This window comes from Colletotrichum costaricense, assembly GCF_030867565.1.
Source record: "Colletotrichum costaricense strain IMI 309622 chromosome Unknown Scaffold_30.1, whole genome shotgun sequence".
NCBI lineage: Eukaryota > Fungi > Ascomycota > Sordariomycetes > Glomerellales > Glomerellaceae > Colletotrichum > Colletotrichum costaricense.
The window spans coordinates 44,205-70,400 of NW_026848259.1; the positions used below are offsets into that span (position 1 = coordinate 44,205).

General features: G+C 46.7%; 4 protein-coding genes across 4 annotated transcripts; 3 read left to right on the forward strand and 1 right to left on the reverse strand.

Annotated features, from left to right (window-relative positions):
• Window positions 1-1,155: 1,155 nt before the first annotated feature.
• CCOS01_16411 (uncharacterized protein) lies at window positions 1,156-3,015 on the forward strand (the record flags this gene model as incomplete). Its single annotated transcript, XM_060464547.1, has 1 exon — window positions 1,156-3,015. One exon carries the CDS (start codon window positions 1,156-1,158, stop codon window positions 3,013-3,015), a length of 1,860 nt encoding a protein of 619 aa, XP_060304863.1.
• Window positions 3,016-3,801: 786 nt separating this feature from the next.
• On the forward strand, window positions 3,802-6,221 carry CCOS01_16412 (uncharacterized protein; the record flags this gene model as incomplete). Its single annotated transcript, XM_060464548.1, has 4 exons — window positions 3,802-3,844; window positions 3,966-4,351; window positions 4,482-5,182; window positions 5,267-6,221. The coding sequence occupies 4 exons, from the start codon at window positions 3,802-3,804 to the stop codon at window positions 6,219-6,221; spliced, it is 2,085 nt and encodes a 694-aa protein (XP_060304864.1).
• A 276-nt stretch (window positions 6,222-6,497) lies between these two features.
• CCOS01_16413 (uncharacterized protein) lies at window positions 6,498-7,279 on the reverse strand (the record flags this gene model as incomplete). The annotated part of the gene is made up of 2 exons (XM_060464549.1): window positions 6,498-6,973; window positions 7,063-7,279. 2 exons carry the CDS (start codon window positions 7,277-7,279, stop codon window positions 6,498-6,500), a joined length of 693 nt encoding a protein of 230 aa, XP_060304865.1.
• Window positions 7,280-7,781: 502 nt separating this feature from the next.
• On the forward strand, window positions 7,782-8,699 carry CCOS01_16414 (uncharacterized protein; the record flags this gene model as incomplete). Its single annotated transcript, XM_060464550.1, has 1 exon — window positions 7,782-8,699. One exon carries the CDS (start codon window positions 7,782-7,784, stop codon window positions 8,697-8,699), a length of 918 nt encoding a protein of 305 aa, XP_060304866.1.
• Window positions 8,700-26,196: the final 17,497 nt, after the last annotated feature.

Sequence of the window (26,196 nt, forward strand, 5' to 3'; positions counted from 1 at the left end):
GACGCTGTGCTTGCATGAGACGAGGACATGGTGATGGCGTCGAAAAGGTACCAGAGAATGTACATCGCATCTGCCCTGTCCAGTCCCATCGTGCCCCGGCTCAGCTGGTGGCAGGGACGCAACAGGTCCAGAGGGCGGCAAGTAGTCGGGCTCCGGGCGTTTGGAGTCCGCCCAGGCGCCGTCGAACGGTCCGGTAGCAGAGACATCTGCACAACACTACCTCTGGGCATTTGAGTGGCAGGAAACAATAGCGTTCATTTGAGTGCCTGATGCCGTCGACGTGGGTCATCTTTGTCACCCGAGCGATGGATTTCTCAAGTTGTGAGTGAACTACTTGGACTCCCTCTACTCTCTCTGTTTGTGGCTTTGGAAGAAGCCACCTCGGTAGGTATGTTGCTAGGTACCTTGCGTGTTGTGCAAGCGGGCAGGTGGCTGTGGCAAATTCAACCGTGTGCCCGGCAGCTATTGGAGTCGGCCAAAATCAACCGTGCACGTGGTAGCTTTTGGAGACGCAGCTTTTGGAGACGGCAGCTCTGGGAGCCGGTTGCCATTGGCCAGTCACACTTGGCTGGCTCGAGCGCCTCCGTTCTTGGTGTCGGCGACGGATGCCGATTTGTCCGGTCACGTCCAACTCACACGACACTCTATCACCGACACCTCACCACGGACTAGAAACGTGCCCATCCTTTCCTCTCACGTCATGTGACGTTCTGTCTCGCGAGCCATAGGCGCCACAGGTGAGACGCCACATCTCAGGAGCCCAATATCACCCAGCCACTTCTGCCTTTTACCTTCTGTCCGTTTGTCCCCCAATCGAGAAAAGAAATTGGAAACAAAAGCTTTTCTCCCTCTTTAATCCCATATACCTTGCATTGCATATCCAAGTATCCATACATGAGGTAGCTGCCACTGACATCATTGTGGTCTTTCCCTCGGCGGAGAGCACTCAATCAACAACAATGGCAAACAACAATCAGTAGCAAACGGACACGACAACACCACGCACTCGACGCGAATGCACAGATACTCGGAATCCACCTTTGAGATTTCTCACCAGTGAATGCACCGCCGATATCTTGTCCTTGACCGCTGCCACGATGCTTCTCCCTCCATCTCCAATGTCCCAGATAGGACTATCACTGCCCGCCGTCCATCATGCAGCAACCCCATGATGAAGAAGGCCAAGACTCGGAGAACATCATTGTCGATTCCGACGCCATCGACAGCTGCCACAGCATTTGGGAGAATCACGACGACTCTCCTCTGTTCTACCGGGTATCCCTAAGCTTGTCGTTCCCCCGATCCGTCGCCGATTCCATTACCCGCCACGTCACGCTGTGCTTCCATGACGATTGGCTTTTAACACCATTGTCTCTGTCGGCGTCCCCATCCGAAACTACCTCTCACACTGTACACTTCTACTGCAAAAACCAAGTCTCCCTATGCTCAGAGCTCAACGACGACGACGACGATGTCACCGACGAAGATGGCAATCCCTACCACGCCGACGGCTGCGGTCGCTCCTTCACGGTCGATACTATACATCTCCCCGCTTACACCACCTCTAGTCCGTCCGAGCTGTCGTCCAAGCCAGAGGTGGTGCAGATTCCGCAGGAGGAGCTGTCCTCGCGGCGCGGTCCAATGCTGAGGGTGGTCCTTGTCATGGTGATGACACTCTTGATGGCGGTTTTCTTGCTATGCACTGTTCATCATCCTCAGTCTGTCTTCTCCTTCGACGCCTACGGTTCGTCGCCCTCTCGTTATCGCTCCCGCACCCGAATGCTCGATACGCGCCATATGCTCTCTCACATCGAGTCCATTTCTCTCAGCCTCCTCCCTCTTCGCTTCCACCATCATGACCTCAAAGGAACCCCCTGTGACATCTGGTGGCCCGCAGACCAGCTCCTATCATACTCCCTGGTCACATCCAAGTTGTCTAATCTCGCCCGTCACGTTCGTTCTACAACAACTTCATCTGTTACGTCGACCAGGTCCCTCGAAGCATTCAAGAGCCTAGCCGACAACGCACGCGATGCAGCCGTTCTGCTTCAAGCCCTGTCCCGCACCGATCACACGACGTGGGAATCCGACCTCATCCTTCTGCTCGTCAATGTGCGCGATGACCTCGACTCTATGCCGACACCGAAACCGACACCAAGATTCACCACCACCACATACGATCGATATAATACAAGTGCTAGTGCCCTGGCTCAGTCGTTTCTTGGCTACCTCAAATCTTCTCGCAAGAACGTGGAGGCTTGGATGCGCCAACTAACAGCCTTGGAGCACCATCTCCACAAGTCCCAGCTACTTGAGGGCGCCGTCATTCACATGCTAGTAGACATGTCACACAAGGAGGTCGTCTCTCCGGGCCATATAACCCCGAAGGATGGCGATAGCGGCAGCGGCAGCCCCTGGTGGAGTGAAGACATAGTGTTTTACGTAAAGCTTCTTTCACAGGAACTAGCACCTCGCCGCGATACTGTTCGCGGGCTGGTCAACGAGGCCTTGATGACTCTCGAGTCGGCACGCGAGACTATGGGAACGTCACTAGATTGGCTTGCTAAGACGGCGGTCCAGGCGGATGATGGGAAACCGTGCGATGGAGCGGCGTACTGTGAGTTTCCCTCATCGGAAGCCTTGACAGCCCATATCATGCACGCACAGCGTCGTTTGCGGGAGCTGGAATCGGCTGCTGCGGCCCGGGATGCTGGAGCGAAGCATGTACGCCACCATATTACCGTTGATCCTCCTCTTCGACGCCGCCTCTTTGAGCTGGACCGCGCCGCCAAATATCAGTGGGCTTGGGTAAGCGCCATCTGGCCTATGGGCGACGGATCGGGTGCACAAGCCGGAGCAGAAGATGGAGGGGAGCACGAACCAGGGAAACCAAAAGCTGGAAGTAGTGTCAGTCTCTGCCACCGCGACGTCGCCCATCATGGAGAGTGGGTTACGTCAACGGTGACAACCAGGAGGGCAGCCGAGAGATCGGCTACCGCTCAGCCTCAGAAATGAGGCTTGGCCACCTGGTTGGTGACTGAGAGGGGTTTCGGAGAGCTCACCGTATCAAGAAGTTGACACGGTTAGCGCACGGATGGCATCGAGAAATTGATAATTATCACGGAAGCGAACAACGCAGAGAAGTCAGCGCGGTCGCTAGGTTGAATAAGCAACGAGAAGTCGACACCTTAAGGGAAGGGGAGGCTCCAGCACTGAGAAACCAGTGTGGTCCTGGCAGAGGACGACGTCGACAGATCGACACCATAGCCACACGCGAACAACGTCGAGGAATCAACATGATCACGTAGTTAGACAGCATCGAGAAATCGACATCATTGTCGTAATGAACAACGCTGAGGAATCAGCGTATGCGGTCCTGGTAGACGACGGCATCAAGAAATTGACACCATCGTGGCAGGAATGATGCCGAGAAGTCGACACAATTTTGCAATAGAGACGTAAGAGAGAGCATGGCAGAGGACGTCAAGTACTTATGGTTCGTCTTTCTCTCTTTCTCTCTCTCTCTTCACTCCCTCTATTCACATCTCCACACCGCCGTCTCTGTTGTTCTCCCCCACATTCTCCCTCCTGCACCTATCGACCCCTCCTGTTCTGCGTCTTTCTCTCTGTGTGTCTCTCCTATCCCACATCTAGCGGTCAAAATCTCGTGGGCTAGAACTTGAGATAGTGGTTCAATTCATCGTGAAGTGTTTGTCTTGAGTCTAGGACTGACTGCCCCATGGAACAGGTTCCCCTTCCGAATGGACTCACCCTCCTGGTTCATACACCTTGGGACGATGCATGACGGCCGAACCGACGTCCAAACACCTGTGCCTTACCGCTGGTAATGGCTGCGGGCAGATTATGGTCATCGTTCCAACTGCGAGACTTGCGGGAGTTCGGCTGAGGACTGGCGTGAATACAGGCTGAAGACTAACGCGCGGATGACAAACGAACAAATGCAGCGACGAACCACAAACGCAATGCGGACGAACCATGGACAGACAACTCCACTGGCGAACTGCTGCAGCCTGGTCGAACCAGTTCATGCACTCTGGCATCCAGCCTGCGACGTCTCAGCAACTTACCATCGGTGAAAGCACAGCAGCGGCTGGTTGGCGAGGAGGAGCCTGCGGCTGAGAATGAGGACGCTAACGAGGTTGACACTGGGGGACTCTGGTGTTTGATGATATTCACGAGAGATTATATCGCGTCGATGCTGCCATTAGTTCTCGGGCTCTTCTTCTCTTTTAGATTTCCATCTCTTCAGTCTTCCCTACGCAGCGTCATCAAAGTCTTTGTACCCAACCACGCCCAATTTGCCGCCATGTGCACCTCGAACACAGCCTACGTGAGTACTTCCTGTTTCTGAGGCCCCCTCTTCTGTTGCCCCTTTTCCTGCACACTCTCCGTCAGCCCTCTTCCGCCTGCATCGTGCTCGTCGTACATGATGCAAAGACTAACTTTAATGTGCGTTCTAGGAGGTCTGCTGCGTGCCTGTCGAGTCTTACGCAGCGTCCAAGAAAAAGGCCATTGGCTGGTGCCTCTTGGTACGCGCCACCATCCTCTACGAACTCTTCAAGCACAATCTTCTCCCCTCCGACATCCAGAGGCCAGACTTTGATAACTTTGTTCTCGAATACCTCCGGCCCCTCTGCCATATGGGACCCTTTCAGGCCACCGCCGTCGACGCCACCATTCGCTTCCAGAAAGTCGTCCTCACCCAATTCCGCGAAAAGGTCCGCCACACAGCACGCAAATGGGTCCTCGATAACCGCGTCGTCCAGCTACGTAATGGCATCCACGTTTGGAGCCCCGAAATCACGGGCACCTGGTTCCAGACTGTCGACACCGTTCAGGCTTGGCTACGGACCCTCGGCAAACGGAACACTCGCGATGTCGATGCACGTTTCCCCCCGATTCTCGCCGCCCCAGTACCCAACTCCTTGGCCGCCACGTCTATCGTTGGTTCCACTGTCCGCTTTGTTGACCCTTGGCCTTTGGCTACCACGCCACCCTCGATCATCAAGCCGATTCCGGCCCCGGGTGCAGCTCTGACTCAGGCTCTGACTTCGATTCCCGTTCCAGCAACGCCAGCTACGATTCCATCTGCGACTTCAGTTTCGTCCTCGGCTCTGTCGTCTCTTTCTTCGCTGTCTTCGGCTCTGCCACCGAACCCCACGTAAGCCAGCAGTTCTCTCCCCGTGTTCATTCAGACAGCTCATACCATCATGATCCTCTCAGTGTAAGCTCACACCCCGCGCAGGCCCGCTCAAGCCCCGCGCTGGCCCAACGTCAACCTCGACACGGCAATCACCAGCCCTGGCGCCAACCCCGGCTTACACGCCGACGCAAGACTCTCGGCAACCTCGAGCAGCCTATATCTACAGCGGCCTACCTCGTCGCCAACCACCGGCGGGGGAAGCGCGGCCCTCGCGGCTCTCGCGGCCAGCGTGGCCAGCGAAATCATCCCCTTGTGGCAGCGGTTCGATCCTCTCGCTTCAAACCTCTCGAGCAGTGCTTCGCCGACTTCGGCTTCGGCGGTTAGTCCTGCCGTTTTGCCAAACGAAGCCCAGACATCCGGTCCTGACTTTCCGGACCTGCAGGCCGTCAACAATGTCCTTTTGGCAGGGCGCACTCTCAATGCCACCATTGCTAGCGACAGCAGCCATGCTCAGCCTCTTCCTCCTGCTCCTGCTGCTGCTGCTATTCCTGCTGCGTCCTTTGGCCACGAAGATGACTGCAACAATACCGTGGCGGCAAACAGTACAGTGGTTTCCGAAAATACCCTTGTTCAATCTTATCCCACCTACCTGAAGCTTGGACAACAAGATGACTGTAACAGCACTGTCGTCTCCGCCACCACCGTTGTTCCCATTCACACCTACGCTCCACGGCCTGTCGTCATGTCGGGACAAGGTAACGACGATAACTGCAACAGCACCGTCGTTGCCAACACCACAGTTATTAACAGCAACACTCGCGCTCCCCGGTCTGTTCTCACGTCCGGAGTACACGATGGTGACTGCAACAGCACTATTGTTTCCAGCAGCGACCGGATCCCGGTGCCTGCCCACGAGACTGTGACGCCTGTCGTCAGTTACGAGGAGTCACTCGTAGGCCACATTCGGCTAGCGCTGGACTGGCAGTTGGATGCGAGGCGCAGCGTCATTGAGGCGGACCAATTGTTCAAGAGGCTGATGTTGATGGGCAGTTTGTGATTTGTTTCCTTGAGTTGATGGATGACGTTTGATGATAGTTACATGAGCTGTTCCAACATTGCAAATCAAAAGTTGTCTCCGTCTTTCATTTTCCGTTGTTTCCAAAACTTCGAATCACAGTTCTCCTTCTCCTCTTACTTGTCTGTTATCTCCACATCTCGAGTCCCTGAGTTTCCTCTGCATGCCTTTCATGCTCTGAGAACGCTGTGATCTGTTTCTTGATGAGATACGGACAAGGCACCGGAGCTACCTAGTATGGCTCTGCAGATGGTGAATTCATTTTGATTCTTGAGTTGCGCGCTGCTTCAGCCACCACAGCGCCTTCATCTCGCACTCAATGCGCAGGGCCTCCAGGAGCGAAGCCTCCTGCTGGGCAAGCAGCTGATCTATGCGCTTATCAATCTGCGTGGCCGAGTGAAAGTCGGATCCAGCGATGCCTGGTCCTCCTGCGCCTGCTCTTCGCAGCTGTGCCAGAGCGCGCTGTTGCGGCGGCTGCTGCTGCTCGGGTCCCTTTCCCTTATCCTTGTCCTGCTGCTGCTGTTGTGCTTGTCGTCGTCGCTCGATCTCGGCTCGAAAGTGCTCGGGGTCTTTGTTGATGATGCCAATGATGCGTCTACGCATGTCCGAGGCTGCGGTGCTCAAGTCAACGTTCGAGAAACCGTCCACATCGAGGATGGAGCCGTTGAAACGACGAGCCGAGAGGGCAGTCGCGGTGCTCGTGCTGGAGCTGGCGTTGGCGCGGGACCACTGGTCTGCTGTATGTGTTTATCTCTTGTCAGTTCCTCGCATTCTTCTTCTATTTTGTGGCTTAGAAGAGGCACGGGAGAAGATCGAGACTCACGACGATTGCGGCAAAGATCGTTCATCTTTCCGTTCAACCAGTCCTGGTAGAGAACTCGCCAGTTGGCCCTCACAGCTTCATCATTCTGTCTGTTTGGGTGACCAACGGGCAGTCGAAACTGCTCTTCAATCTCCGCGGCCATCGCGTCGCTGATGATCCCAGTGGATGCCGCGGACCTGGTGCGGGTAGAGAGCGGGGGATCTCGGCCGTTGTTCATAGTAGCTTACTCGACGGACTATCAAGACATGAACGCCGTGTCAAGTTTAGGTTGTCCTTGTGGTGGTTTATTGGTGAAGTGATGTGACGCGTAGTCGAAGGGGCGTGTTGCTCCTCCTGTTGACGAGCCAGGCGAGCTTTGAAGATGCCTCCAGAGAGTTTCGTTTGCACAGTGATCAGACCTTTTCCGTCTTTCCATCCTTGAGCAAACGGCCATGTGTCTCACAGTCTCTCTCTTCCTCTCCTTCTCCCTCTTTTGCTCACTGTCCTTCATCGTCATCTTCTCAACCTACCCCTCGCACTCGTGCATCTGTACACATCGATGATGAGTAAGCACACCTACACTCACTCGCTCGACGTTGTTCCTCGTTTACATTCCTCCATTCACGCCGGCAATGTGCCCAACAAACGATGAGGAGCACATCTGTGATCAGTCTGTTACGTACCTTGCGAAAGCCGAGACCACGAACTTCAGCTTTGGGGCGTCATGTAAAAAGGCAATGATGCGTCACATCATCGCCAACCGCCTTACGATGAGCGAGTTAAAGTGGAAGAAACAAGACGAACTCATGCTCGAGATGCGCTACGTCCGCCCAGATGGCTCATCCTGGGGCGCCGCCTTTGACCGTGTCGCCCTGCCGCGCATCAAAGCCGCTCTGCAAAGCCGTCGCCGGATCCTCGTCAACCTGGGCGCTACTCCCGAAAAGAGTCCCACCGGCGAATGGGCACCTTGGGTCGATGGCTTTTTGCATCCCGACTGGTCTGGCGTTGCTGCGAACATGTCTCGGGAGGTTGGTGAGTCGCTACTCGAGGACTGGAAGAAGAAGAAGAAGAAGCAGGGCACCGACGACGACGACAACTGCCACCCTAGCAAGCTTGCTGCTTCTCGGCCGAGCTCGGCCATGATCGATCCCTCGTTTGTCCTCGGTCCCGACGACTCAGTATCCATAGTCGGGGTCAACCAGCGCGGCTCTCGTGGCATTCACGCTCGCAGCGTCGAAGAAATCGAAATGGACCTTTTTGATGGGGCTCGGCAGCTGTTCCAGGCCACGCTTCGACTTGACCGACTTCGATACGATACTCCGCCATCGCTCCCAAGGCCGATCGATGCACACAATGGTGATACGGATGAGCAAGAGGTTGAGGATACAGAAGAGATTAAGTTCGAGCGCGCGGAGCGCTGGCATGTCGTGCGTCATCTCATCTGTCTCGAGAGGGAGCTTGACGATGCCTGGCGCCGCCAGCTGTTTGGCAAGGACCATGAGGACATGGAAATGCCCTCTGGTATTGTTGGCATGCTCTGGCTCAACTTTCTTGGTGCTGACGAGGACCGTTTTCTTCTTTCTCTGATTCGGGAAGACTTTGGCGGGTTTGATGTTGAGAGTGTCGCGGCACGTGTATGTACTGGCCAAGAGTTGTGATAGAGTGTGGGATCATCGGTTTGAATGTTGAAGGAGGAATACCGTGTCACTTACTCAAGTGAGGAGACTTCTGCTTCATTCAGGATTGCGTCCTTCTCTAGACCGAGGGCGTTGGCTTGCTCCTTTTGGCTTGCTCTTGTTGACCTGCCTTGAATATGGCTGTGTTCCAGGATATGCGGTTTGGGATAATGAATGATGGCTATGATAAGTACGTTATTGTCACGATAAGTAACGCTTGTACTAGCAGCAGTGACCTGTTTCTTCGAGTGCCGAATGCGTCAATACATCCCTTCCTTCAGGGTCCTCCTATCTACTCTCCCCTCTTGTTTCCAACCCCTGGCTTCAAGAAACGCCGATGAACAACAATGATTGACCTTTGCACTTCTTTTCAAACACGCGGCCGAATGGATGTGGGTATAGTGCGGTCATCCCTGGCGGTTGTTCAAGGGTTCAACTATATGATATGATATTTGTCGTCCGATAGGTTAATGACTCTGTTCATCTTTCTGGGAATCACATTAACTTCAGTCACGCCAGTCTGAGCCGCGCCATTCTTAATTAAATATATGTTTGATCCAAGACACTAGATTAACCAACGAAGTAATGATATGGAACTCCGATGTGGTTTTGTGTTGGAACCCGAGCTCATGAGAAGATTCACCTCATCGCGGCTCATAAATTGTCTGTTATGTTGTCGCAGCATCATACATGGCTTTGTGTGGACTCTGGCGTACTGCCGCACGAGGGACCCCCCGGAGGTTATATTCATGAGCAATTTCTCATAGTCTCTTGTTTAAGCGAACCACGCCACTGTGTACCACAACTTTCTCTCATTTACCTCGCTTCTAGATGTGTTTATTGGCTAGGATCATCTTCAACTAGTGTATATCATTAGTATCACGCTTCCGACATGGCCTCTTTTCAGGACCTTGAGATGAATGCATCCAAGACATAGATCTGAGGCTCTCAAGACACCAGATTCACGGACACAACACGGCCAGCTGGAATTCAGGAGCCGCCTATCTCAAGAATCACGGCCTCCACGACGCTTTAAGAAGAAACTTAGAGGAGCCAGATGAATCGTGAAGCAAACCGAACGGAATCTTCATAACAAGCAGTACGAGCGTACATCACATCTTCGTTACAAGCCTTATAAGCTTCTGGTATCATACCAGCGACCATAACCGTATGGCACCTTTTTTCTTCACTGCTAGCCATCCCTATCTTCTTGTTAGAATTAATGGCGTTATCTATCGACTAGACAAGAATCAAAATCTCTCGGCCTTGGTAACAGTGTCACCAAGCAGCCAGGTAGAAATGCTGGTGGTGTTTGTTAGTACGACTTGATGGAGGTGAATTGGAGTGATCCAAGTAAGCGCAATTGCCATCCCAGAACGCCATTGACAGTATTTCTCATCATCACCCTTGCCAGCGTTCAAGTCTGTTATATATAGAAATTCGACAAGGTTTCGAGGTTCTTAAAAACATACAAGAGATGCTGAAGATCAACACAAAGAGGAGGGGAGGGGGATCGTCAAAAAATAAGCCATGACTACGTTGGTCAAGAGTCTAAATGAATGGCCTTTCCAGATGTCTTTAGGACACAACTATGGTCTAGGCTGTCGCGGGCATGACCTTACCAAAGCCACCGCAACCTCAGAAACCCTGACATCCACGGAATATGATAGTGCCATCGTTCCTGTAAACATAGTTGACGGAAACATTATCACCCGTGAGCGGATGGTAAAGTAATTTATGTTGAAGAGAAGTGTATCATATGCTGTTCCGACATTAGTCATTGGTCTATTAAATCTTCCCCGATCATCCTCCCTGCCTTGGTATGAAAAAGTACAATTTCGCCGGGCTAGCGGGTATTGTTGGTATCCCTATTACAGGGTAGTTGGTTCGAACCGTGGGTTGACGAAGAGATCAATTGAACTATATGAATATCTGCGTAGGTGTAAAAAGGAGGTTCCAACCGTAGGTTGGGCTGGCTACGATAATCGTAAATAGGGCCCCCAATTGGCCCCTGCGCAGTTGGCCGTATGCCGCGGTCGAATTGGACTTCCAATCCGACAGGTATCGAGATGATCGACGGTATGGCTATCCCTTGACCGCTGTAAGTTCAAGCAGAGTGTCACATTCATGTACCCATTGCGAAAATTCAAGACGCCATCAGGGGACCAGACCTTTCCGTATCCGTCAAGTTTCCACCCGCTGTCTGACATCTGCTCTCAAGGAGTGAGTGCGAAGTTGGAATAGATCAAGGCATCTCGTTCTGCAAGCTCGTGTCCCAGCTTACTGTACGTAACTGTGAACATTCTAGGCAACTTAAAGACGACCACAGAGAACAGAGAGTGAGGCGGTTAAATTCATCAATAAATCCGATGCTCGGACTAGAAGAATGAAGGATTAACTCCTTCTCTTGAATCCCTCGCCGCGCTAACTGCATGACAAAGCTCTGTGTTGGGGAAGCTGGCATCTGGCTGCAATTCATTTCCGAACGACCCACAAAAGGGCCTGACCAGTGGGCCACCCGACATTTTGTACACAAAATCAACCTGAGAACAAAAGGAACTGCCCACAAGCTCAAAAACCAAAAGCAATACTCCTCGACGGGGAATTGAACCCCGGTCCCCTGCGAATCGTCGAATTTCGATGACAAGCAGATATCCTCACCACTAGACTATCGGGGATAGGTGGATGTTAACATCCAGTGATAGTTGGTTGACGATGGTTGCCACGACTGCCTATATCAAGGCTTCAGCTCAGATTCTCCAACGTGCTTGAGAGTTGAAAGCTCGAATTACTTCAAATTTCGTGTTACGCCTCATATTTCGTAGTCCATTAAAGGCCTCTTGGTTGTGTTCAAAGAAGTTGATGCAATCGCAGCAGAAGTTGAGAATAATGAGTTATGTTCCAGTCTTTGCAAAGCTGGAGAGTCTTCACGACGAACCTGCCTACTCCCTGCGGCCGTTGGTCTTGAACTTGGAATGGCTTCGGATCGAGAAATCTGCGCCAGGCTTCTGGAGAGCAGCTGGTAGTTTCTAGAACGGCCTCAAGAACGCTGCAAATGTGATCGGCATCTGCCCGTCCCCTCTTCTCTCTCCATCGGCCCAATCAGAGCTCTTGTATGAAGCGATGCGGGTTTTGGCGGTTGTTTCCAGAGTACGAATCTGTGAGGGAGACGCGGGTTATGGGACGCAGCGTCCAAGGCGAACTTGTACGCGTCGACGGGTAATAACATGAGAGTTCGTTCCGCACACAACCGGGGCTATTGAGACCGCATATTCCATTTTGGGATCTTGCAGTGAGGACCATTCATATGGTCATCACAGAGGGAGGGGCTGGTGAGGCGGTTGATATTCTGTTAGTAGCGATAACAATTGCTTTTGTGCCTCTTCTCTGTCCCATCGTTGCGCGTTGTAGTTGAAACTGGCCTTCGAAGCCTATATTGCCCATACCAACAGTCGAAGCAGTTTGTTAGCGAGAAGCTAGGATATCAAAAGGAGCTTGAGCTGCTAATTCTGCTTCTCCTTGGTGCTTCGGATGTCGTCCAGGATTATTTCCATGTCGAGAAGTACCGAGACCGGCCGTTCCATTAATGTCTGTTGCTGGCGAGACCTGACCTATACGACACCATAACTTACGGTAAGCCACGGGCCGTCCCGGCAACCGAGCCAAACCTTGAGAATTCCGGTCCATCCTATCGTATCGTGTTCCCAGGTACTAGGTACTGCGTGATAGCAAAGTTGCGTGCTAGGTTAAAGCAAATCAAAACGTCCACGACACCACCCCGGTTTGGTATCGTGATATATCAAAAGAGGTCAAACTCGTGTTCTTCTTTCAAGCAATTCCTTCTCATAGTCACAGCTGATATCAGGTTTTAGCCGTCAGGAGTCTGTCATTTTCGTTACCGAGACGATTCTAATTCACCATGCAGTCATCAATGGAATGCCGCAATGAAAGAGGCATGCTTCCGTCTCGGGCGGAGGCGCGTGGAGACTTTTTTCCAGACTGCAGTAAGCATTTTACAAACCGATAACACTTTTCCCTATGATGAGCTGAACAACCTGATGCTGGCACAACCAATTATGGTGGCCCGCATAACAAGGATGAAGGTTCTACTTTGCATATCTCTTTAAACCAAGTCAGGCTACAGGAAGGGAGCTCTTCCCAATCAGAGAGGTAGTCCCCTCCAGAACACTCGTGAGTAAGAGTTATATACATAATCAGTCGCAGTCACAGCACCCTACAGGCTATGTGTAAGTGAATTGACAAAAGAGTGGTTTATGTGCTCTTGTACAACGGTCTTGAGATCAACGTGCAAGGCAGTACATTGGCAACGCCCTTCAAGTTATTTGCGCAGATGGAAACCTTGAAATTACTTGCAGATAGAAAGTGAGAGTCTCGCACGCGAAACGGTAATTGAGGAACCGCAATTGAAGCTACATCTCATAAGTGCTACAATTGGACTGCACAGCTGCCTTAAGGTAAAGCTGCAAAAGTGATCACTACGGCGATACAAATGTTATCGCCCGCTAGTCAGCCTTACAGTGGGTGCTATTAAGACACTATGCAAGTCAAACAATAGAACAACATGTGCAGCCCTTGAACGCTTGACATTTTGCTTTGAGACTTGAGTCACAACATGGTGGTAGTAGTGGTGGTAGTGGTAGATTTCTATCTCATCAGGGGCTGTCACCCAGCTACCAGAACAGCCAAGTCCTAATCGACCAGCGCGACTTTCTGGGCGTATGATGCTGTGCAGCCACTGCTTCATGGAAGGCAAGTCACAGGTCAGACAATGTGTAATGAAAAATGTACACTCTTCCTCTCGTGCCTAAATCAAGGGGGGGCACAACGTGAACACAACGTTCTGAGGGGAAAGCAGAGATAAGCTGCAGGACTTTGGCTGTATGTCAGCACGCAGAGGCATGGATCACATGCGTGTTGTCTCTAATCTAGCTGCTTCTAAACTTCTGTCCTTCTATGAAGCAAGAGATCAGAATGCTGTTCACAGCTATGTAAGTGGAAAAGCCACCGGGCTTGAAGCCTGATCCACCATTCACATTCACTCCCAGTCGCCATACAGACTGGAACTTTGCCGAGTCTAAGTTTCTGTCTCAAAGCAACAGTTTCCATGTTATACTTAACCTCACGTTGCCATGTCGTGGTCTATTTGCCGTCGACATACTATCTACCAGAGGACTGATATGAGCTACCTACGGCGCCAGTCTGCTTGGAATGGAGCCTGAAAAGTCTCCCCCTGGCACTCTCACATTTTCTTCCAACCCCGCAGTATCATATACAGATTTTCTTAAGTATCCGCCAAGTTCGCCACCGTATTGAATCTGAGAACCGAGTGAACAAAAGCTTTCGAGGTATAAAAGACCACATTTTGTTCCACGACTATGTGGATTGTGAATATCCCAGCGTCGTTACACGAGTTTCCATGGTCTTTCATAATGCAGTGTTCTTGAGCCTGTTTCCGTTGCTTCCCCCAAGGTCTTAAAGGCCACAACAGTCTATCATTAGAGCGGCAATGCGACTTTGAGTCTGGAGGGCATCAAGAAGACTTTTTCGGAGAGTTCAATGCACGTCTGATGACGTTACGGCTCGCTGGCTGGGTTACGATAGCTTCAACCTCGGTCTTTTGATCGAAGCAGTCTTATTCCCACCGGGAAGTCAGCGCATCCTCGCGACCCTGCAGTCGACGCTTTTGAGAGGAATTATCTCAATCTTCATCTGCAAATTACACTGAGCAACGACGTTGGTATTCAAAGACAGCTTATACACTACTTGATAGCAAAAGAAATGCCGTTTGATAGCAGCATATTGAGAGCAGCATTGCTGCCGTTCAACAGTTCAGTTATAACAGATTAAGAATGCTGGGGAAACATGCCAACGAATACTTGTAATGAATCTTCACTTTTCAACAGCTCTTTCACTTCCGAGCAGCTTGAATTGTAGATGCTCAAGCGCCACTCTCTTGACCAGCTGCTAACTCAAGTATTGCTGATTCTTGTCTGTTGAAGCATTGGTCGAGACAATTCTAGGGCAAGTACGATGAGCCGGGTAAGAGTTCTTGGAAATCTCCCAGCACAAAACTGTGATTCAAGCTGAAGAGCGATCAATAGTCCAACATGGGCTCTGATTGACTATGTCATAGTGCGAGATCCAGAGTATTTGTCTAGATGTGCATAGCAAAACCGATATCAGCGATGATCTCGCGGGTTTTGTTCCTGGAATTTTCTGATCTGATGTGGTCGCTGTCCTTGTGGTCTATGTAAGGGGTCAGAATCACTTGTGTCGATGATGATCTAATTCTCAGTCATGTAGCTGAAGCAATGGAAGGTTATCAGCCAGCTTCCTCAATCTCTCTCGAAATCTTTATCTGTTGCGTCCTGATCAAGATTCAAGAACACAGGCGAAATATTGTTATTTTCGCGCTGATGGTGAAGTACTGGTCGATGTTTTAAAGTGTTTAGAGTCCGGCCTGTATTGGAAAGTATTCCACAGCATGTAAAGAGGCTTCTCTTCTAGACTGGGCGTAAGAAGCAAGGGAGATAGATTGTTGGCAATCCACAATGCAATCAGTCTAGTAGCTCGCTCTCGTAGAAAGGCCTTTCGAATTTACCAAGGCAATTAGTCGTGTTAGCCATGAACCCATCTTGATAGTATCGGATTGAGAGATTCGAGCTGTTCAAGTACTCTATAATGCAGCTTTGAGATGCTTCTGGGAGTCGGCAACCATAATGGACTCAAGGAGGTACATCATCAGACACGGGTATGCGCCAGAACCTTAAACTTCTGACCTTTCAGTATATCAAGAGTCAATTGGAAAGAGGTCTTTCCAACAGCATGTCTAACTTAATTCCAAAGTGGATGAATACCGCTTGATATAACTTGATAGCGGGGGTTGAAGGTTTGCAGTTGCCTACTCTCTTGAGCTACATACATTCAATAATTTTCTGCCAGACACTTCCGCAATTCACAAAGCTTCCGATGTGTCGAGAAACGATACATTCTGCCTCTCTGCACGTATAAATTCTAGTCGATCAATATTAAGGATACATAGCCTTATTCGTCGTGACAGATGTATAATCTACTCCTCGCTCGCATCGTAGTGAGCGTTCTAGTGAGGCGGCTAGGCGGAATAGTCGTGACGTTCTAGAGTTTTGTGACACTCTCAGGGCTTGCTCACCTTCTCGTAATATCTTCCATGGCTTTTTCAACAGTAATAAACTTACCCGGGAGACACTGTTACTACTGCTCCTGGAACGAGGCTTGCTGTAAAGAGCTGGGTTCGGTCCCCAGGGCCTAACTAGAGATCCATGCCACAAAGTTTCTTGAACATGAACCGCAGTTTCCAGTGAACAGGGGGGAAAAGTATAAGGATTCTATGGGCATCTCTGAGGGAGTTATTTGACTTGTTAGGTATCACTGCGCCTCGCTTCAGCTTCGATAAGATCTCCCTGGCTTACAGGAGATCCTTTGAGGAATGAGCAGATCTCTAACAGAACATTACACAGAGGCATGGAAGGAGGGAAGAGACAAATAAATATACATACACAGTTTCCAACAGGTCCGTAAAGATATCCCAGCTCGTCTGCGTAGACAAGATCTTTTTAGGTCGGGTTGAATATTTCAGACGATTGACTTAATACCCAAACTCGGCGTAGGTAACAAAACATGTGTTGCTATCCAATGGTATTGATACAGTTGGAGGTTTGAAGCTTCCCAAAGGCCAATTTGGTCGAAATCAAGCAATCTTGGGACATGGGTAGGTACAAGTGGTCAGTATTGATGTGGGATGTCTGACGTGGCCACAGTTTGTTCACCGTCACTGACTGGGAGTGTTGTGCCTGCTGTCGCGACTGGACTTTTTGTCGTGTATGGACGCCAACTCATACCCAATGGGAATGTGTAAGGCATCCTGTATGAGTTTCGAACTCAGCAGAGAAGATCGACACTTATTTTCTCACCAATGGCAACTTTGGTGGGCTATATGATGAGCAAGATGGTAGAAAACTAAGCCTTCTCTGCAGATGAGTCAAATCAGTGCACAAGCTGTTGGTGGACAAGGCGTGTCTCCCAAAAAGAAATGTGGAGAATACAAAGACAATGCTTAGGAGTCTGAAGATGCGACTTGCATGAAGTAGCCCTCCATCATGTCACTGCCCTTCTCAAGGAATAATTCAGGCAACCTCTCGACTGCTGTCCTGACAGAAGCACTAGCCTCGTCGCATATGCAGTTAATAACAAGAATTCATAGCCTATCAAATGTCGCCTCACTCTCGAGGTATCTCATGACAACACACGGGAGGACTCCTGCTCCTGCTAACAACTTTTCCAATGAGCGGATTGTCTTTCCCAAATGTGGACACGTTACATGCCTGCTCACGAAGCTAAACAAGACTTCGCATAAAAGAATTTCAACACGATCAAGTGGGTAGGAGGGACAGATTGAATGCCTCTGATGCTGACGGAACTTTTCTTGAGTCCCCTTACTGCGTTTCAAGTATTTATACGGGGCCAAAAGCGGAAGATTGGAGAAAGCTGGCGGGAAGTTGCGGCCTTTCTGGAGAAGCTTCAATCGAATCGTACTCTGACATTGCGGGAGCTTTTATACAGGCAAATTTTGGGTAGGCTGGGTGGTTTTGGGGGTGTGTTCTCTTGGTCTGCAGGGTATCAAGCTCTTCACTCATCCTACAATCCTTGATCCCAATCTAAACATAACCTGAAGCTGGAGTGCAACTATGCTGGATTCTCTGTAAGATAGGCGAACATGTTCCAGCAGATCTCGGCTGTCCTATCTCAGTACCATGAACAAACACAGGTATGCCGACCAAGAGATTTCCTAAGCAGGCATCTTGCCAAGAGTCTGCCTCTTGCCTGCGCAGAAACCAATGATTTCTGTCATTGGTTTCACAAAATTCTCTCGAGGCCATCAAGTGGTGTAGCATTTGAACAACTCCCGGGTCGAGACTGATGATGAGATGTAAATTCTCTGTGACGCTCACCATAGCTTAGTGGAAAGAGCGGGTGGCATTTGTTGATCGCTCGCTTTGTTCACCCTTCGAAGATAGAGTTTGACATTTTCTTATCATCTTCTTATTCAAATGAAAAGGCACGAGGCAACTTTATGGCAGGAAATGGCACTGCATGATGGTAAGATGATGCTTCTTGTAAGACCGAGGCCCAGAGACTATCCTTGCGCCTTCCAGGCGTATTGCTCTCATTCCTTTACGAACGTAGATGCTATATCTGCCCATGCAGCAGATGAGTTGCTGGCAAAGTCCAAAGGTTGAATAACTCCGAAATTTTTAACTGACGGCGAGAGGCTCTGTGTCAACATGATCTCATCGTAGAGCGGCAGTCTTCTGCCTTAAGGAACGGATGAACGCATCAGGTCTCCGCATCATCTATGATAACGCAAAAAGAAGGAGACAAGGAATGTCTGAGGAGTGGTTCTTGAGCCTCGATCGAACCATACTCTAGTCAGATGCTCTATTTGATGATGGAAGTTTGGGGGCAGATAGTCAGCAAGTGCCGAACATCCAGCTACCTAGTTAAAGGTAAGGGGAGCGTCTTTTATTCCACAAATAACAGATCGGACCGGGATGCTGATTGAACGCTTGGAGCGAAGCCAAGATATGACAAAACCTATCTACTATTATCGAGGGCTTGCAGGAGAGAGCACCTTTGCGTGACGATGAAAACGTCAAGTTGCCAATCACAGCCTTCTACCACTTCAACCGAACGTTGAATATCATGAACAGCTGCGAATCGCCAGTCTGTCTTCGCGCAGTTGCCACACAACTAACGAGCGCTTTACAAGACAACACTCCAGCTTGAAACATCGTCCTAAGATGTTCTTAACGCCTTGACCCTGCTAGTTCAAGCGCGTCCCGTGTGCATCTTTATTGACGGAATCGACGAATGCACTGATCACTAGACTTTGCTGGTCATCTTGTTCAATGCAATAGCAACTGCCGAATGCTTCTTATTCCCCCGAAGCTACCTAGAGTCATTGGCGTTCTCGACGCTGATCACATAGAATAACTTCCAAGCTATTCTGGGCCTCATGCGTTCGGATTTCGGGAGCCTAGTTGATGAAGGGTAGTTTGGTAACCGTGGCATCCCTGAATACACTGTAACTCTGGCGGCTCGGCAGACTAATAGCGTTTTTCTCTGAACTCAATTATTTGTATCCTTCCTCTATTACCCTGCACGTACGCCGAAAATTCGACACGTCTTTTTAGCGGATACACAAAGATTTGACGGGCGGGGTGGATTGCTCATCTCCATTCTTCATCGATTGAATTAGTCCAGGCACCAGGCCAAGGACATGACCATAAAAGTATTCAGCTAGGTCGGAGCGGCATTTGATCTCCTTGAGAGAGAGAGACCCTTCACGTCGCGTTCGCAATCATTCCTAGCGAGGAGACCACGGATCTAGATTTTCTAGTGGCGTTACCCAACAGCGCGTTCATAAGCTTTGGGAGGAGGTGCACTCGAAGACAGTTGGAGTTAACAGGGAGTCTAATATGGATTTCCAAAATTCGAAACATGTCCCCAAAGGCTACAACTTGAAAGCAGAGTGGAACATCCGGCAGCCCGCTCCGGCTCCGCCTGAGACGATAGCGATTATATCGACAACATCTGGGCCAGTCCAGCCAGCTCAAGCTGTCGGATTGAAGGCCTAATTCGACTGGGAGTCAAAGGCACCGTAGAAGCCACCAGTGACCCCTCTATCAACTTTCAACAGCCCAACCAACCTATCCCTTGCCAAACATTCCAGTGAAGCTGTCTAGCCTCCGCGGTGTACTGAGGAGTTTTCAAGGTCAGCTTATGGATGGGAGTCAGGATTCTATGGAGGGATGCCGTCCACTTGTGATAGAAGCTGGATTCCATCCGGTCCATGATAGCAGCCTTGCAGAAAATGAACCGAGAAAGAAATGAGGCCCAAGAAGTTTGTTTGGATAGGCTATTCCCTACACCTGATGTGCGGTGATTAGGCTGCAACTCAATGTGTCTCGTCCACCTGAGTGAGTCTTGGGGCGTGGGCTTCTAAAAATGAGTATGAAACTGACACATGTATGCTGGGCCCAGCATAAAGTTGCGCATTAGAGGTGACTTCGAGTTCGCGTCTTGGCGACGCTTCTTTCTGAACCCCTCATCTTGGCCGAGTTGGGCTCTACCATGTGGCTTTTCGTCTGGCGGTGGCAGAACAGGGGTCGAAGGCTGTCCAGATTTTGTGCAAGTTCGAAGGAGTCGCTCCCACCTATCTTCATAATGTTTCGAAAGCTCTTTGTGGATATCAATGTCAGCAGGACAAGTCTTTCAGCCGGTACGAAGCTCAATAATCTGGTTTTGAAGTGCATATGTATATGAAAGGAGGAAGTTGTTGGGCAGAACCCACGAATCCTCCGTTGGGTGTGAGTGGATGTGGATGGGCCCATTTACAACGACCGGATGACCTTTCGGATTCCCTTCCCTGCCATCATTATTCGGACACTCGCAGTGTCCAAGTTGTAGACGAAAGGCAGCGGGTCCAGGCGAGCTCGTGGCTTCGTACAGCCGTTGATTCCAGTGGTATTATTCCCTCCATCCAGAATGCCAAAAACTGACTACCAGAAATTCGGTATAGCTTCCACTGTAATCGTTGTACCAAAGTTCGAAAGTTCCATTGCCCTAATCATCCCCTAATGCTCCAACTTATAAAATTCCATTCTCCCAACCCCTCTGAAATCGACGAGACGACTCCAACGTGTATTGTATCACTCTGGTTAAAAGGGCGCTTTCTTTCGGTCTGACTGCGCCCTGAACACGTGCGTTTCTCTCCAAGCGGAAGCCCGAGAGGCGTATACGTTCGCTGAGCAGTTGTCTGCCTGCAGTATGCTGCTGTCTAAATCACGCGTGTAAGTGGCTTGTGGCATTTACCGTCGAGTTGCCTGAAGGGGGAATACCCATCGGGGTCGCTTTGAAGGGGGGAGGGGGGTGTGCTTGCCATCGAAGTGGCCGGAGGAAGTGGAAGTGCCGTCGACGTGGCTGGGAAGCGAGAGTGCCCGGGAACTGCGGTTGTCGTACTGATGGGAAATCCTGCTACTTTTTGCGAGGCACTTGCCGTTTTTCGAGGTGCCACAAAGGCGGGGAAAGTCGAGGATCTGAGGTGACCGTAAGTACGTAACTGCAAATGAGGAATGATCGTAGTGGGTAGACCTTCGTTTAACCCGTACCGTTGCCCTTGAAGAGACTTGGTGAAAGCTGGAGATCCGGGCATTTGTTTGCTGTTGGATCTCGGCGGTGGTGTAGGAGGGTGAAATTCTTCCGCAGCGAGCAGGCGGAGGGAAGTCAAAGTAGGCGTATTGGAACGCCCTCTCTCAGCTGCTAGCGGTCTGGCGGGCTGCGAGCTTAGCGAAGTGACCCTTTCGCGGTGGATTTCTAGCGGAGGTCTGCATGATTAAACGCAATCCCGAAGCTTCCGTCTAGCCGCCGCAGTCGAGGTTGATATTAGGACAGAGTCGATCGTGATCTTACCAGTGGGCCTCAGTCACCTAAATTGCTAGGCAAAAGAGCTGGCTCTTCTTTTGGAACTGTCTCTTCTGTTGATCGTGCCCTAGCTGACATATGACGGAACCTACCACTCATTCATTCTAGACATGCGAATCAGGATCGTTCCAAGCACTAATCAGTGTTTGTAAACACGTCAGCAGGGCAAACGTACGGCTGGCACGAAGTGCAATCATCGATATACTGGGACTGTGTATAGAGGTGGACGAAGGAATTTAGTTGGCAGAGCCCACGAATCCTCCGTTGGGCATAAGATAGTTTGGTGGAAGGGCTGTTCACAACGGCCGTTTTACCTTTTGAATCCGTCAATATTTCAACACCCACCGGTGTGTCCTCACTGTGGCTTTCTTTTGTCTACATCCACGTAGAAGCGAGAGTTTGGTGATGAAGAGCTGCCAGTATTCTCACGACCCCAAAGACCCGTCTCCACTAGCGATTCTGAGTTCCCGGGGTGCAACTTAGCCGATTATTGTGTAGACGGTGGGGTTTGGGGGGGGGGTCTCGGAAAGCAGCTTCGTGAGCCTCTTGACGGTGCAGCGAAAGGAGGTGGTGCACGATAATTTGGTTGTGTTGGTGTTCTTATCACAGGACCGTTGGGGTCGTACCAGTGAAGCTGATGAGGGACGAGAGGTCAATCTGTCCGTGTTGATATTCTGCGCATGGGGGGAGAGCTGTCGGCGGCCCTGGATGATGGCGGCCAGAAGTGTAGAATTCGACTTCTATAACCCAACGCTCACTTTGCAGCGGGATATGACCAGTGTTAGGGGTTCTGAAATCTGGTTGGTTTGAGCGGAAGAGGAGCTCGTGAATGCTGAAGACTGGCCAAGCGGCTACTGGACGGGCGAATCTGTTGTCCCAGGTCAGACCTTGAAAGACTTGGCATCGCTTGAGAATGCCTACTCTTGAGGAGCTAGGGGTTGGATTGAAAAAGCGACAGTAATCGAGGTATTCAGTGGTAGTGATTTGTGGTGATTCCGTAGTTGGTACACGAGCACCCTAATGGCGAATGTTACTTCCCCTGGATGATAGTTAGTGCATGCTGGTTTAGAATGGTAAGATGGGCGGCGCAGATTCAAACAATGCCTCGGGAAGGCAATGGCCCAAATTGGTGACGTTTATTAACTTAATAGATGTTCCTGGGTGTATAGTCATCAGTCTAGAACTATTCAGTGATCAGAGTCTGGAAGTCAATAGTGCTAGGGAATTCGCATTCGTCTTAAAAAGTCCGGAGATAGTTATAACTATCGGATTAGAAATCTAATTCGACCGCAGTATATAGCTAACTACGTAGGGGCTAATTAAGGGCCCTATTTATAATTATTATAACTAGCTTAACTTATAATTAAAACCTCTTTTTTATACTTATATAAAGATTTATATAATTTAATTAATCTCTTCGTTAACTTATAGTTCGAATTAACTACTCTATAATAAGGATATTAATACTAATTAATAATTAAATTTTATTATTATAAATTAGTAAAATATCTTATTATATAAAAGAGACGACTTTTTAATACTATATTTGTTTTTTATTTCTACCTTTGCTGGCTGCTCGGGCGATTCTCGATATCGGTTACACAGTAATAACACACAGTATTAGTGGATACTCCCACTGTCTCGTTAGACTATTTTTTTTAGATTTTCCACCTTTTTGAACTTTCCCTCCTGCAAAGTTTATAATCACGGATTATTGACGGCGATATTTTAATACTATATAAAATAAGAAATTTGTACTAATTAACTTTATAAAAATAAATAAAAAAAAAGTAATTTTTAAATACCGTACAGAATTAAATAATTATAAACTTTTATTATTAATAAAAAGTCGACGTTTATTATATTAAACTATATTAATTAATAAAACCACTTATATAATTAGTTTTTTATTATTATTTTAAATAGCTTTTTTACTAAATAACTTTCTTATAACCGGCCCGTAATTAAGAATTAACTAGTTAAATTAATAAAAAAAAATACTTATATAGTAATTACTTACTTAACTAATTAATATAATAAACGAGCTTAATAATATAATATAAAAAAATACTACGTAATTAAAAAAAAGGATTTTTAAATATAAATATTCTTATTTAGTAATAAAAATAATTTTATAAGAGTTATAAAACTAAAAGATTTATAATATATAAAAAGATCTATTATTATAAGGATTTTATAAATATAATTTTAAACTCGTAATTTAAATAACCTCTTCGTAACTCTTTTAACTACCCCCTAAGTATTACTTAAGAATATAATATAGGAGACGGTTTAATAAGAAAAAAGGGGATTTAAAAATCTTAATAATATTAAGCTAAGAGTATTACGGATCTTAGAAATTAATCTAAAAAAAAAGTAACTACCCTAAAATAGTCTTACGACTTCTTAATAAAGTTATTATTAGCCTAAAAAAAGGCTAAAAAAACGAGGATTTAAAAAGAAAAAAAAAGAATTTTTTAAAAAGTTATTAAAAAGCTTTTTTTTATACTAGCTCCTAGTACGAGATTATTAATTTTAAAAAATTAACTAAATAATAAAAGGGATTATTAATAAGTAGAAATTGCTTAATAATAATTAAATTACGAAAAAGATTACTTAAAAAATATAAAATAGGGTATTAAGAAGCTATAAAAAAAGAGATTTTTAAAATAATTAACCTTACTTAATACGAGTAACGAAGTAAGTATTTTTAATAAGTTTTTTAAATCCTCGATTTTATAAAAAAGAGGGCCTAATTTTACTAATTATACTTAATAACTTATTTAGTTCTTAACTACTTATCTAGCTCTTTTATAAACTACTTAGCGTTTATTTTTAACTATTCTTTTAAAATACCGCCCTAAAAGAGGTAAATTAAAAAAAAGAATTTAAAAATTATAGATAATACGAGGCTTAAGAAACTAAAAATATATAAAATAATAAAAATTAATAATTAATAAAAATCCTAAAACTAATTACTTCGTTTTTTTATAATAATATAAACGTTTACTACTATTATTAAAAAAAGAACTACTAAAACTTACTTTTTTATACTAAATAAAAAAAAGAATCTTAATAAGTATAATAACTAGCGATTTAAAAAAGTAATAATAATTATTAAAAATAATAAAAATAAAAATAATAGTAAAATAGTAAAAAAAAAGCGGGAATTACCTAAACTTTAATAAATTCGTTAAGTAATAAAAGTATAAATTTATTATAACTAGCGCGCGGATTAAATATATTTTTATTAAAATTAAATATATTAATAATTATTAATACGGGTATAAATTAGAGTACGACCCTTAGTAAATTAAAATAAAAAAGAAAAGAAAAAAACCCGATTTTAAATAAAATCCTAATCCTTTATAAATAAATAAATATTAATTTAAATTATTAAGGGATATAAATATATAAAATCGCAGATTAGCCTAATAATAAGTAAATTAATATAATATTAATTTATTTAACTAAGGTTTATAAAAAAGAGGGGCTATAAAAATAACCCTTATTTTATAAAATCGTAAACGACCTTAGTTACTAGCTAAATAAATAGTTTATAAGCGTAAGCTTAAGAATTATAAAAGTAGTTAATAAATTCTTTTATAAGCGAGGGGTATTATTAGCGTAATTATAATTATAAAAACTATATAAAATCTTAGTAATAACGATTATAAAAAAGGAATTCGTATTATAAAACTAAGTATAGGTTAATAAAGCGTATAATCGCTTTAACGAATTTAAAAAAAAAAGTAAACGACTTAGATTTTTTTTTATAATTATTAATAGTAATTTATTATTATAAAAGGATATATAAAAGTAAAATATAATATTAAATATATAATAATTAATAATTCTACTTATTTTAATTTATAGCTCGTTATCGCTATTAATATAAAATTCGGTACTAATTAATTAATAAAAAAAGAAGTAAACGACCCGAAGTTATTAATAATATATAATAATATAGGGATTATATATAAATATTAAAAATATAATAATAAATACGAAGTAATTTATATAGTGGTTTTTTTTCCAGCTTTATAAGTACAAAAGATCGACCTTAACGGGATTACGCTTTTAAAGGAAATTATATAATACGGTATACTTTTTAACTACATAATACGCGTAATATACCCTAAGTACGCGCTTAATATAATATAATAATTTTGATATAAAAACTACTATATAATTCGGGATAAGTAAGCTGCCCTATAGCGGCGCCGGCTAAAAAAGTCAATAGTAAAGGTCGGCCGTAATAGTTAGCTATAATAGTCGGCCGCAATAGTTAGAGGCGGCCTTCCTTAATTATAAAGGTTTTAAACTTTAATAATGACGTAGAGGTTTCTAGAGAAAGGGCTAAATAGGCTAATATCTACTACTTAGAGCTCGCAAAGATTCTTTCTATCCTTATTACTTCTAATATTGCCTAAAGCTACTCTCTATTTAAACCAAACAAATCTACTAAACAAATCTACTAAACAAATCTACTAAATAAACTTATTAACATATAAACTACTACCTAAATAGTCTACTCCTAATATATAATTAACAATTAGTAGGCCAAAAATGCCTATTAATAAGTCTACCCCTCTCGGGCTAAGCGCCCTCTTCGGCTAGCTCGACGCTATAGCTATCGTAACTAACATAGGCATACTTAAGAAGTAATAAAGTACTTTCTAGTAGTATAGAATCTAGCTAGGTAATAGTACGAATACCGTAAATAGCCGGGCTAATACGGACGTTAAGATTTAGTATATTAACGCTAGCTTAGAAATTATACTTTACAGAGCTAGAAATCCCTCCGATATAGGCTATATTATAAACGTAAGGGAATATATAAGGGGCCCCCTAACCTTCGATAAGAAAGAGTATATGATACGGGATCTAGCCGCCCACGCGGGCTAGTACCAAGAGGTCTTATGTGCGTTAGAGTGGG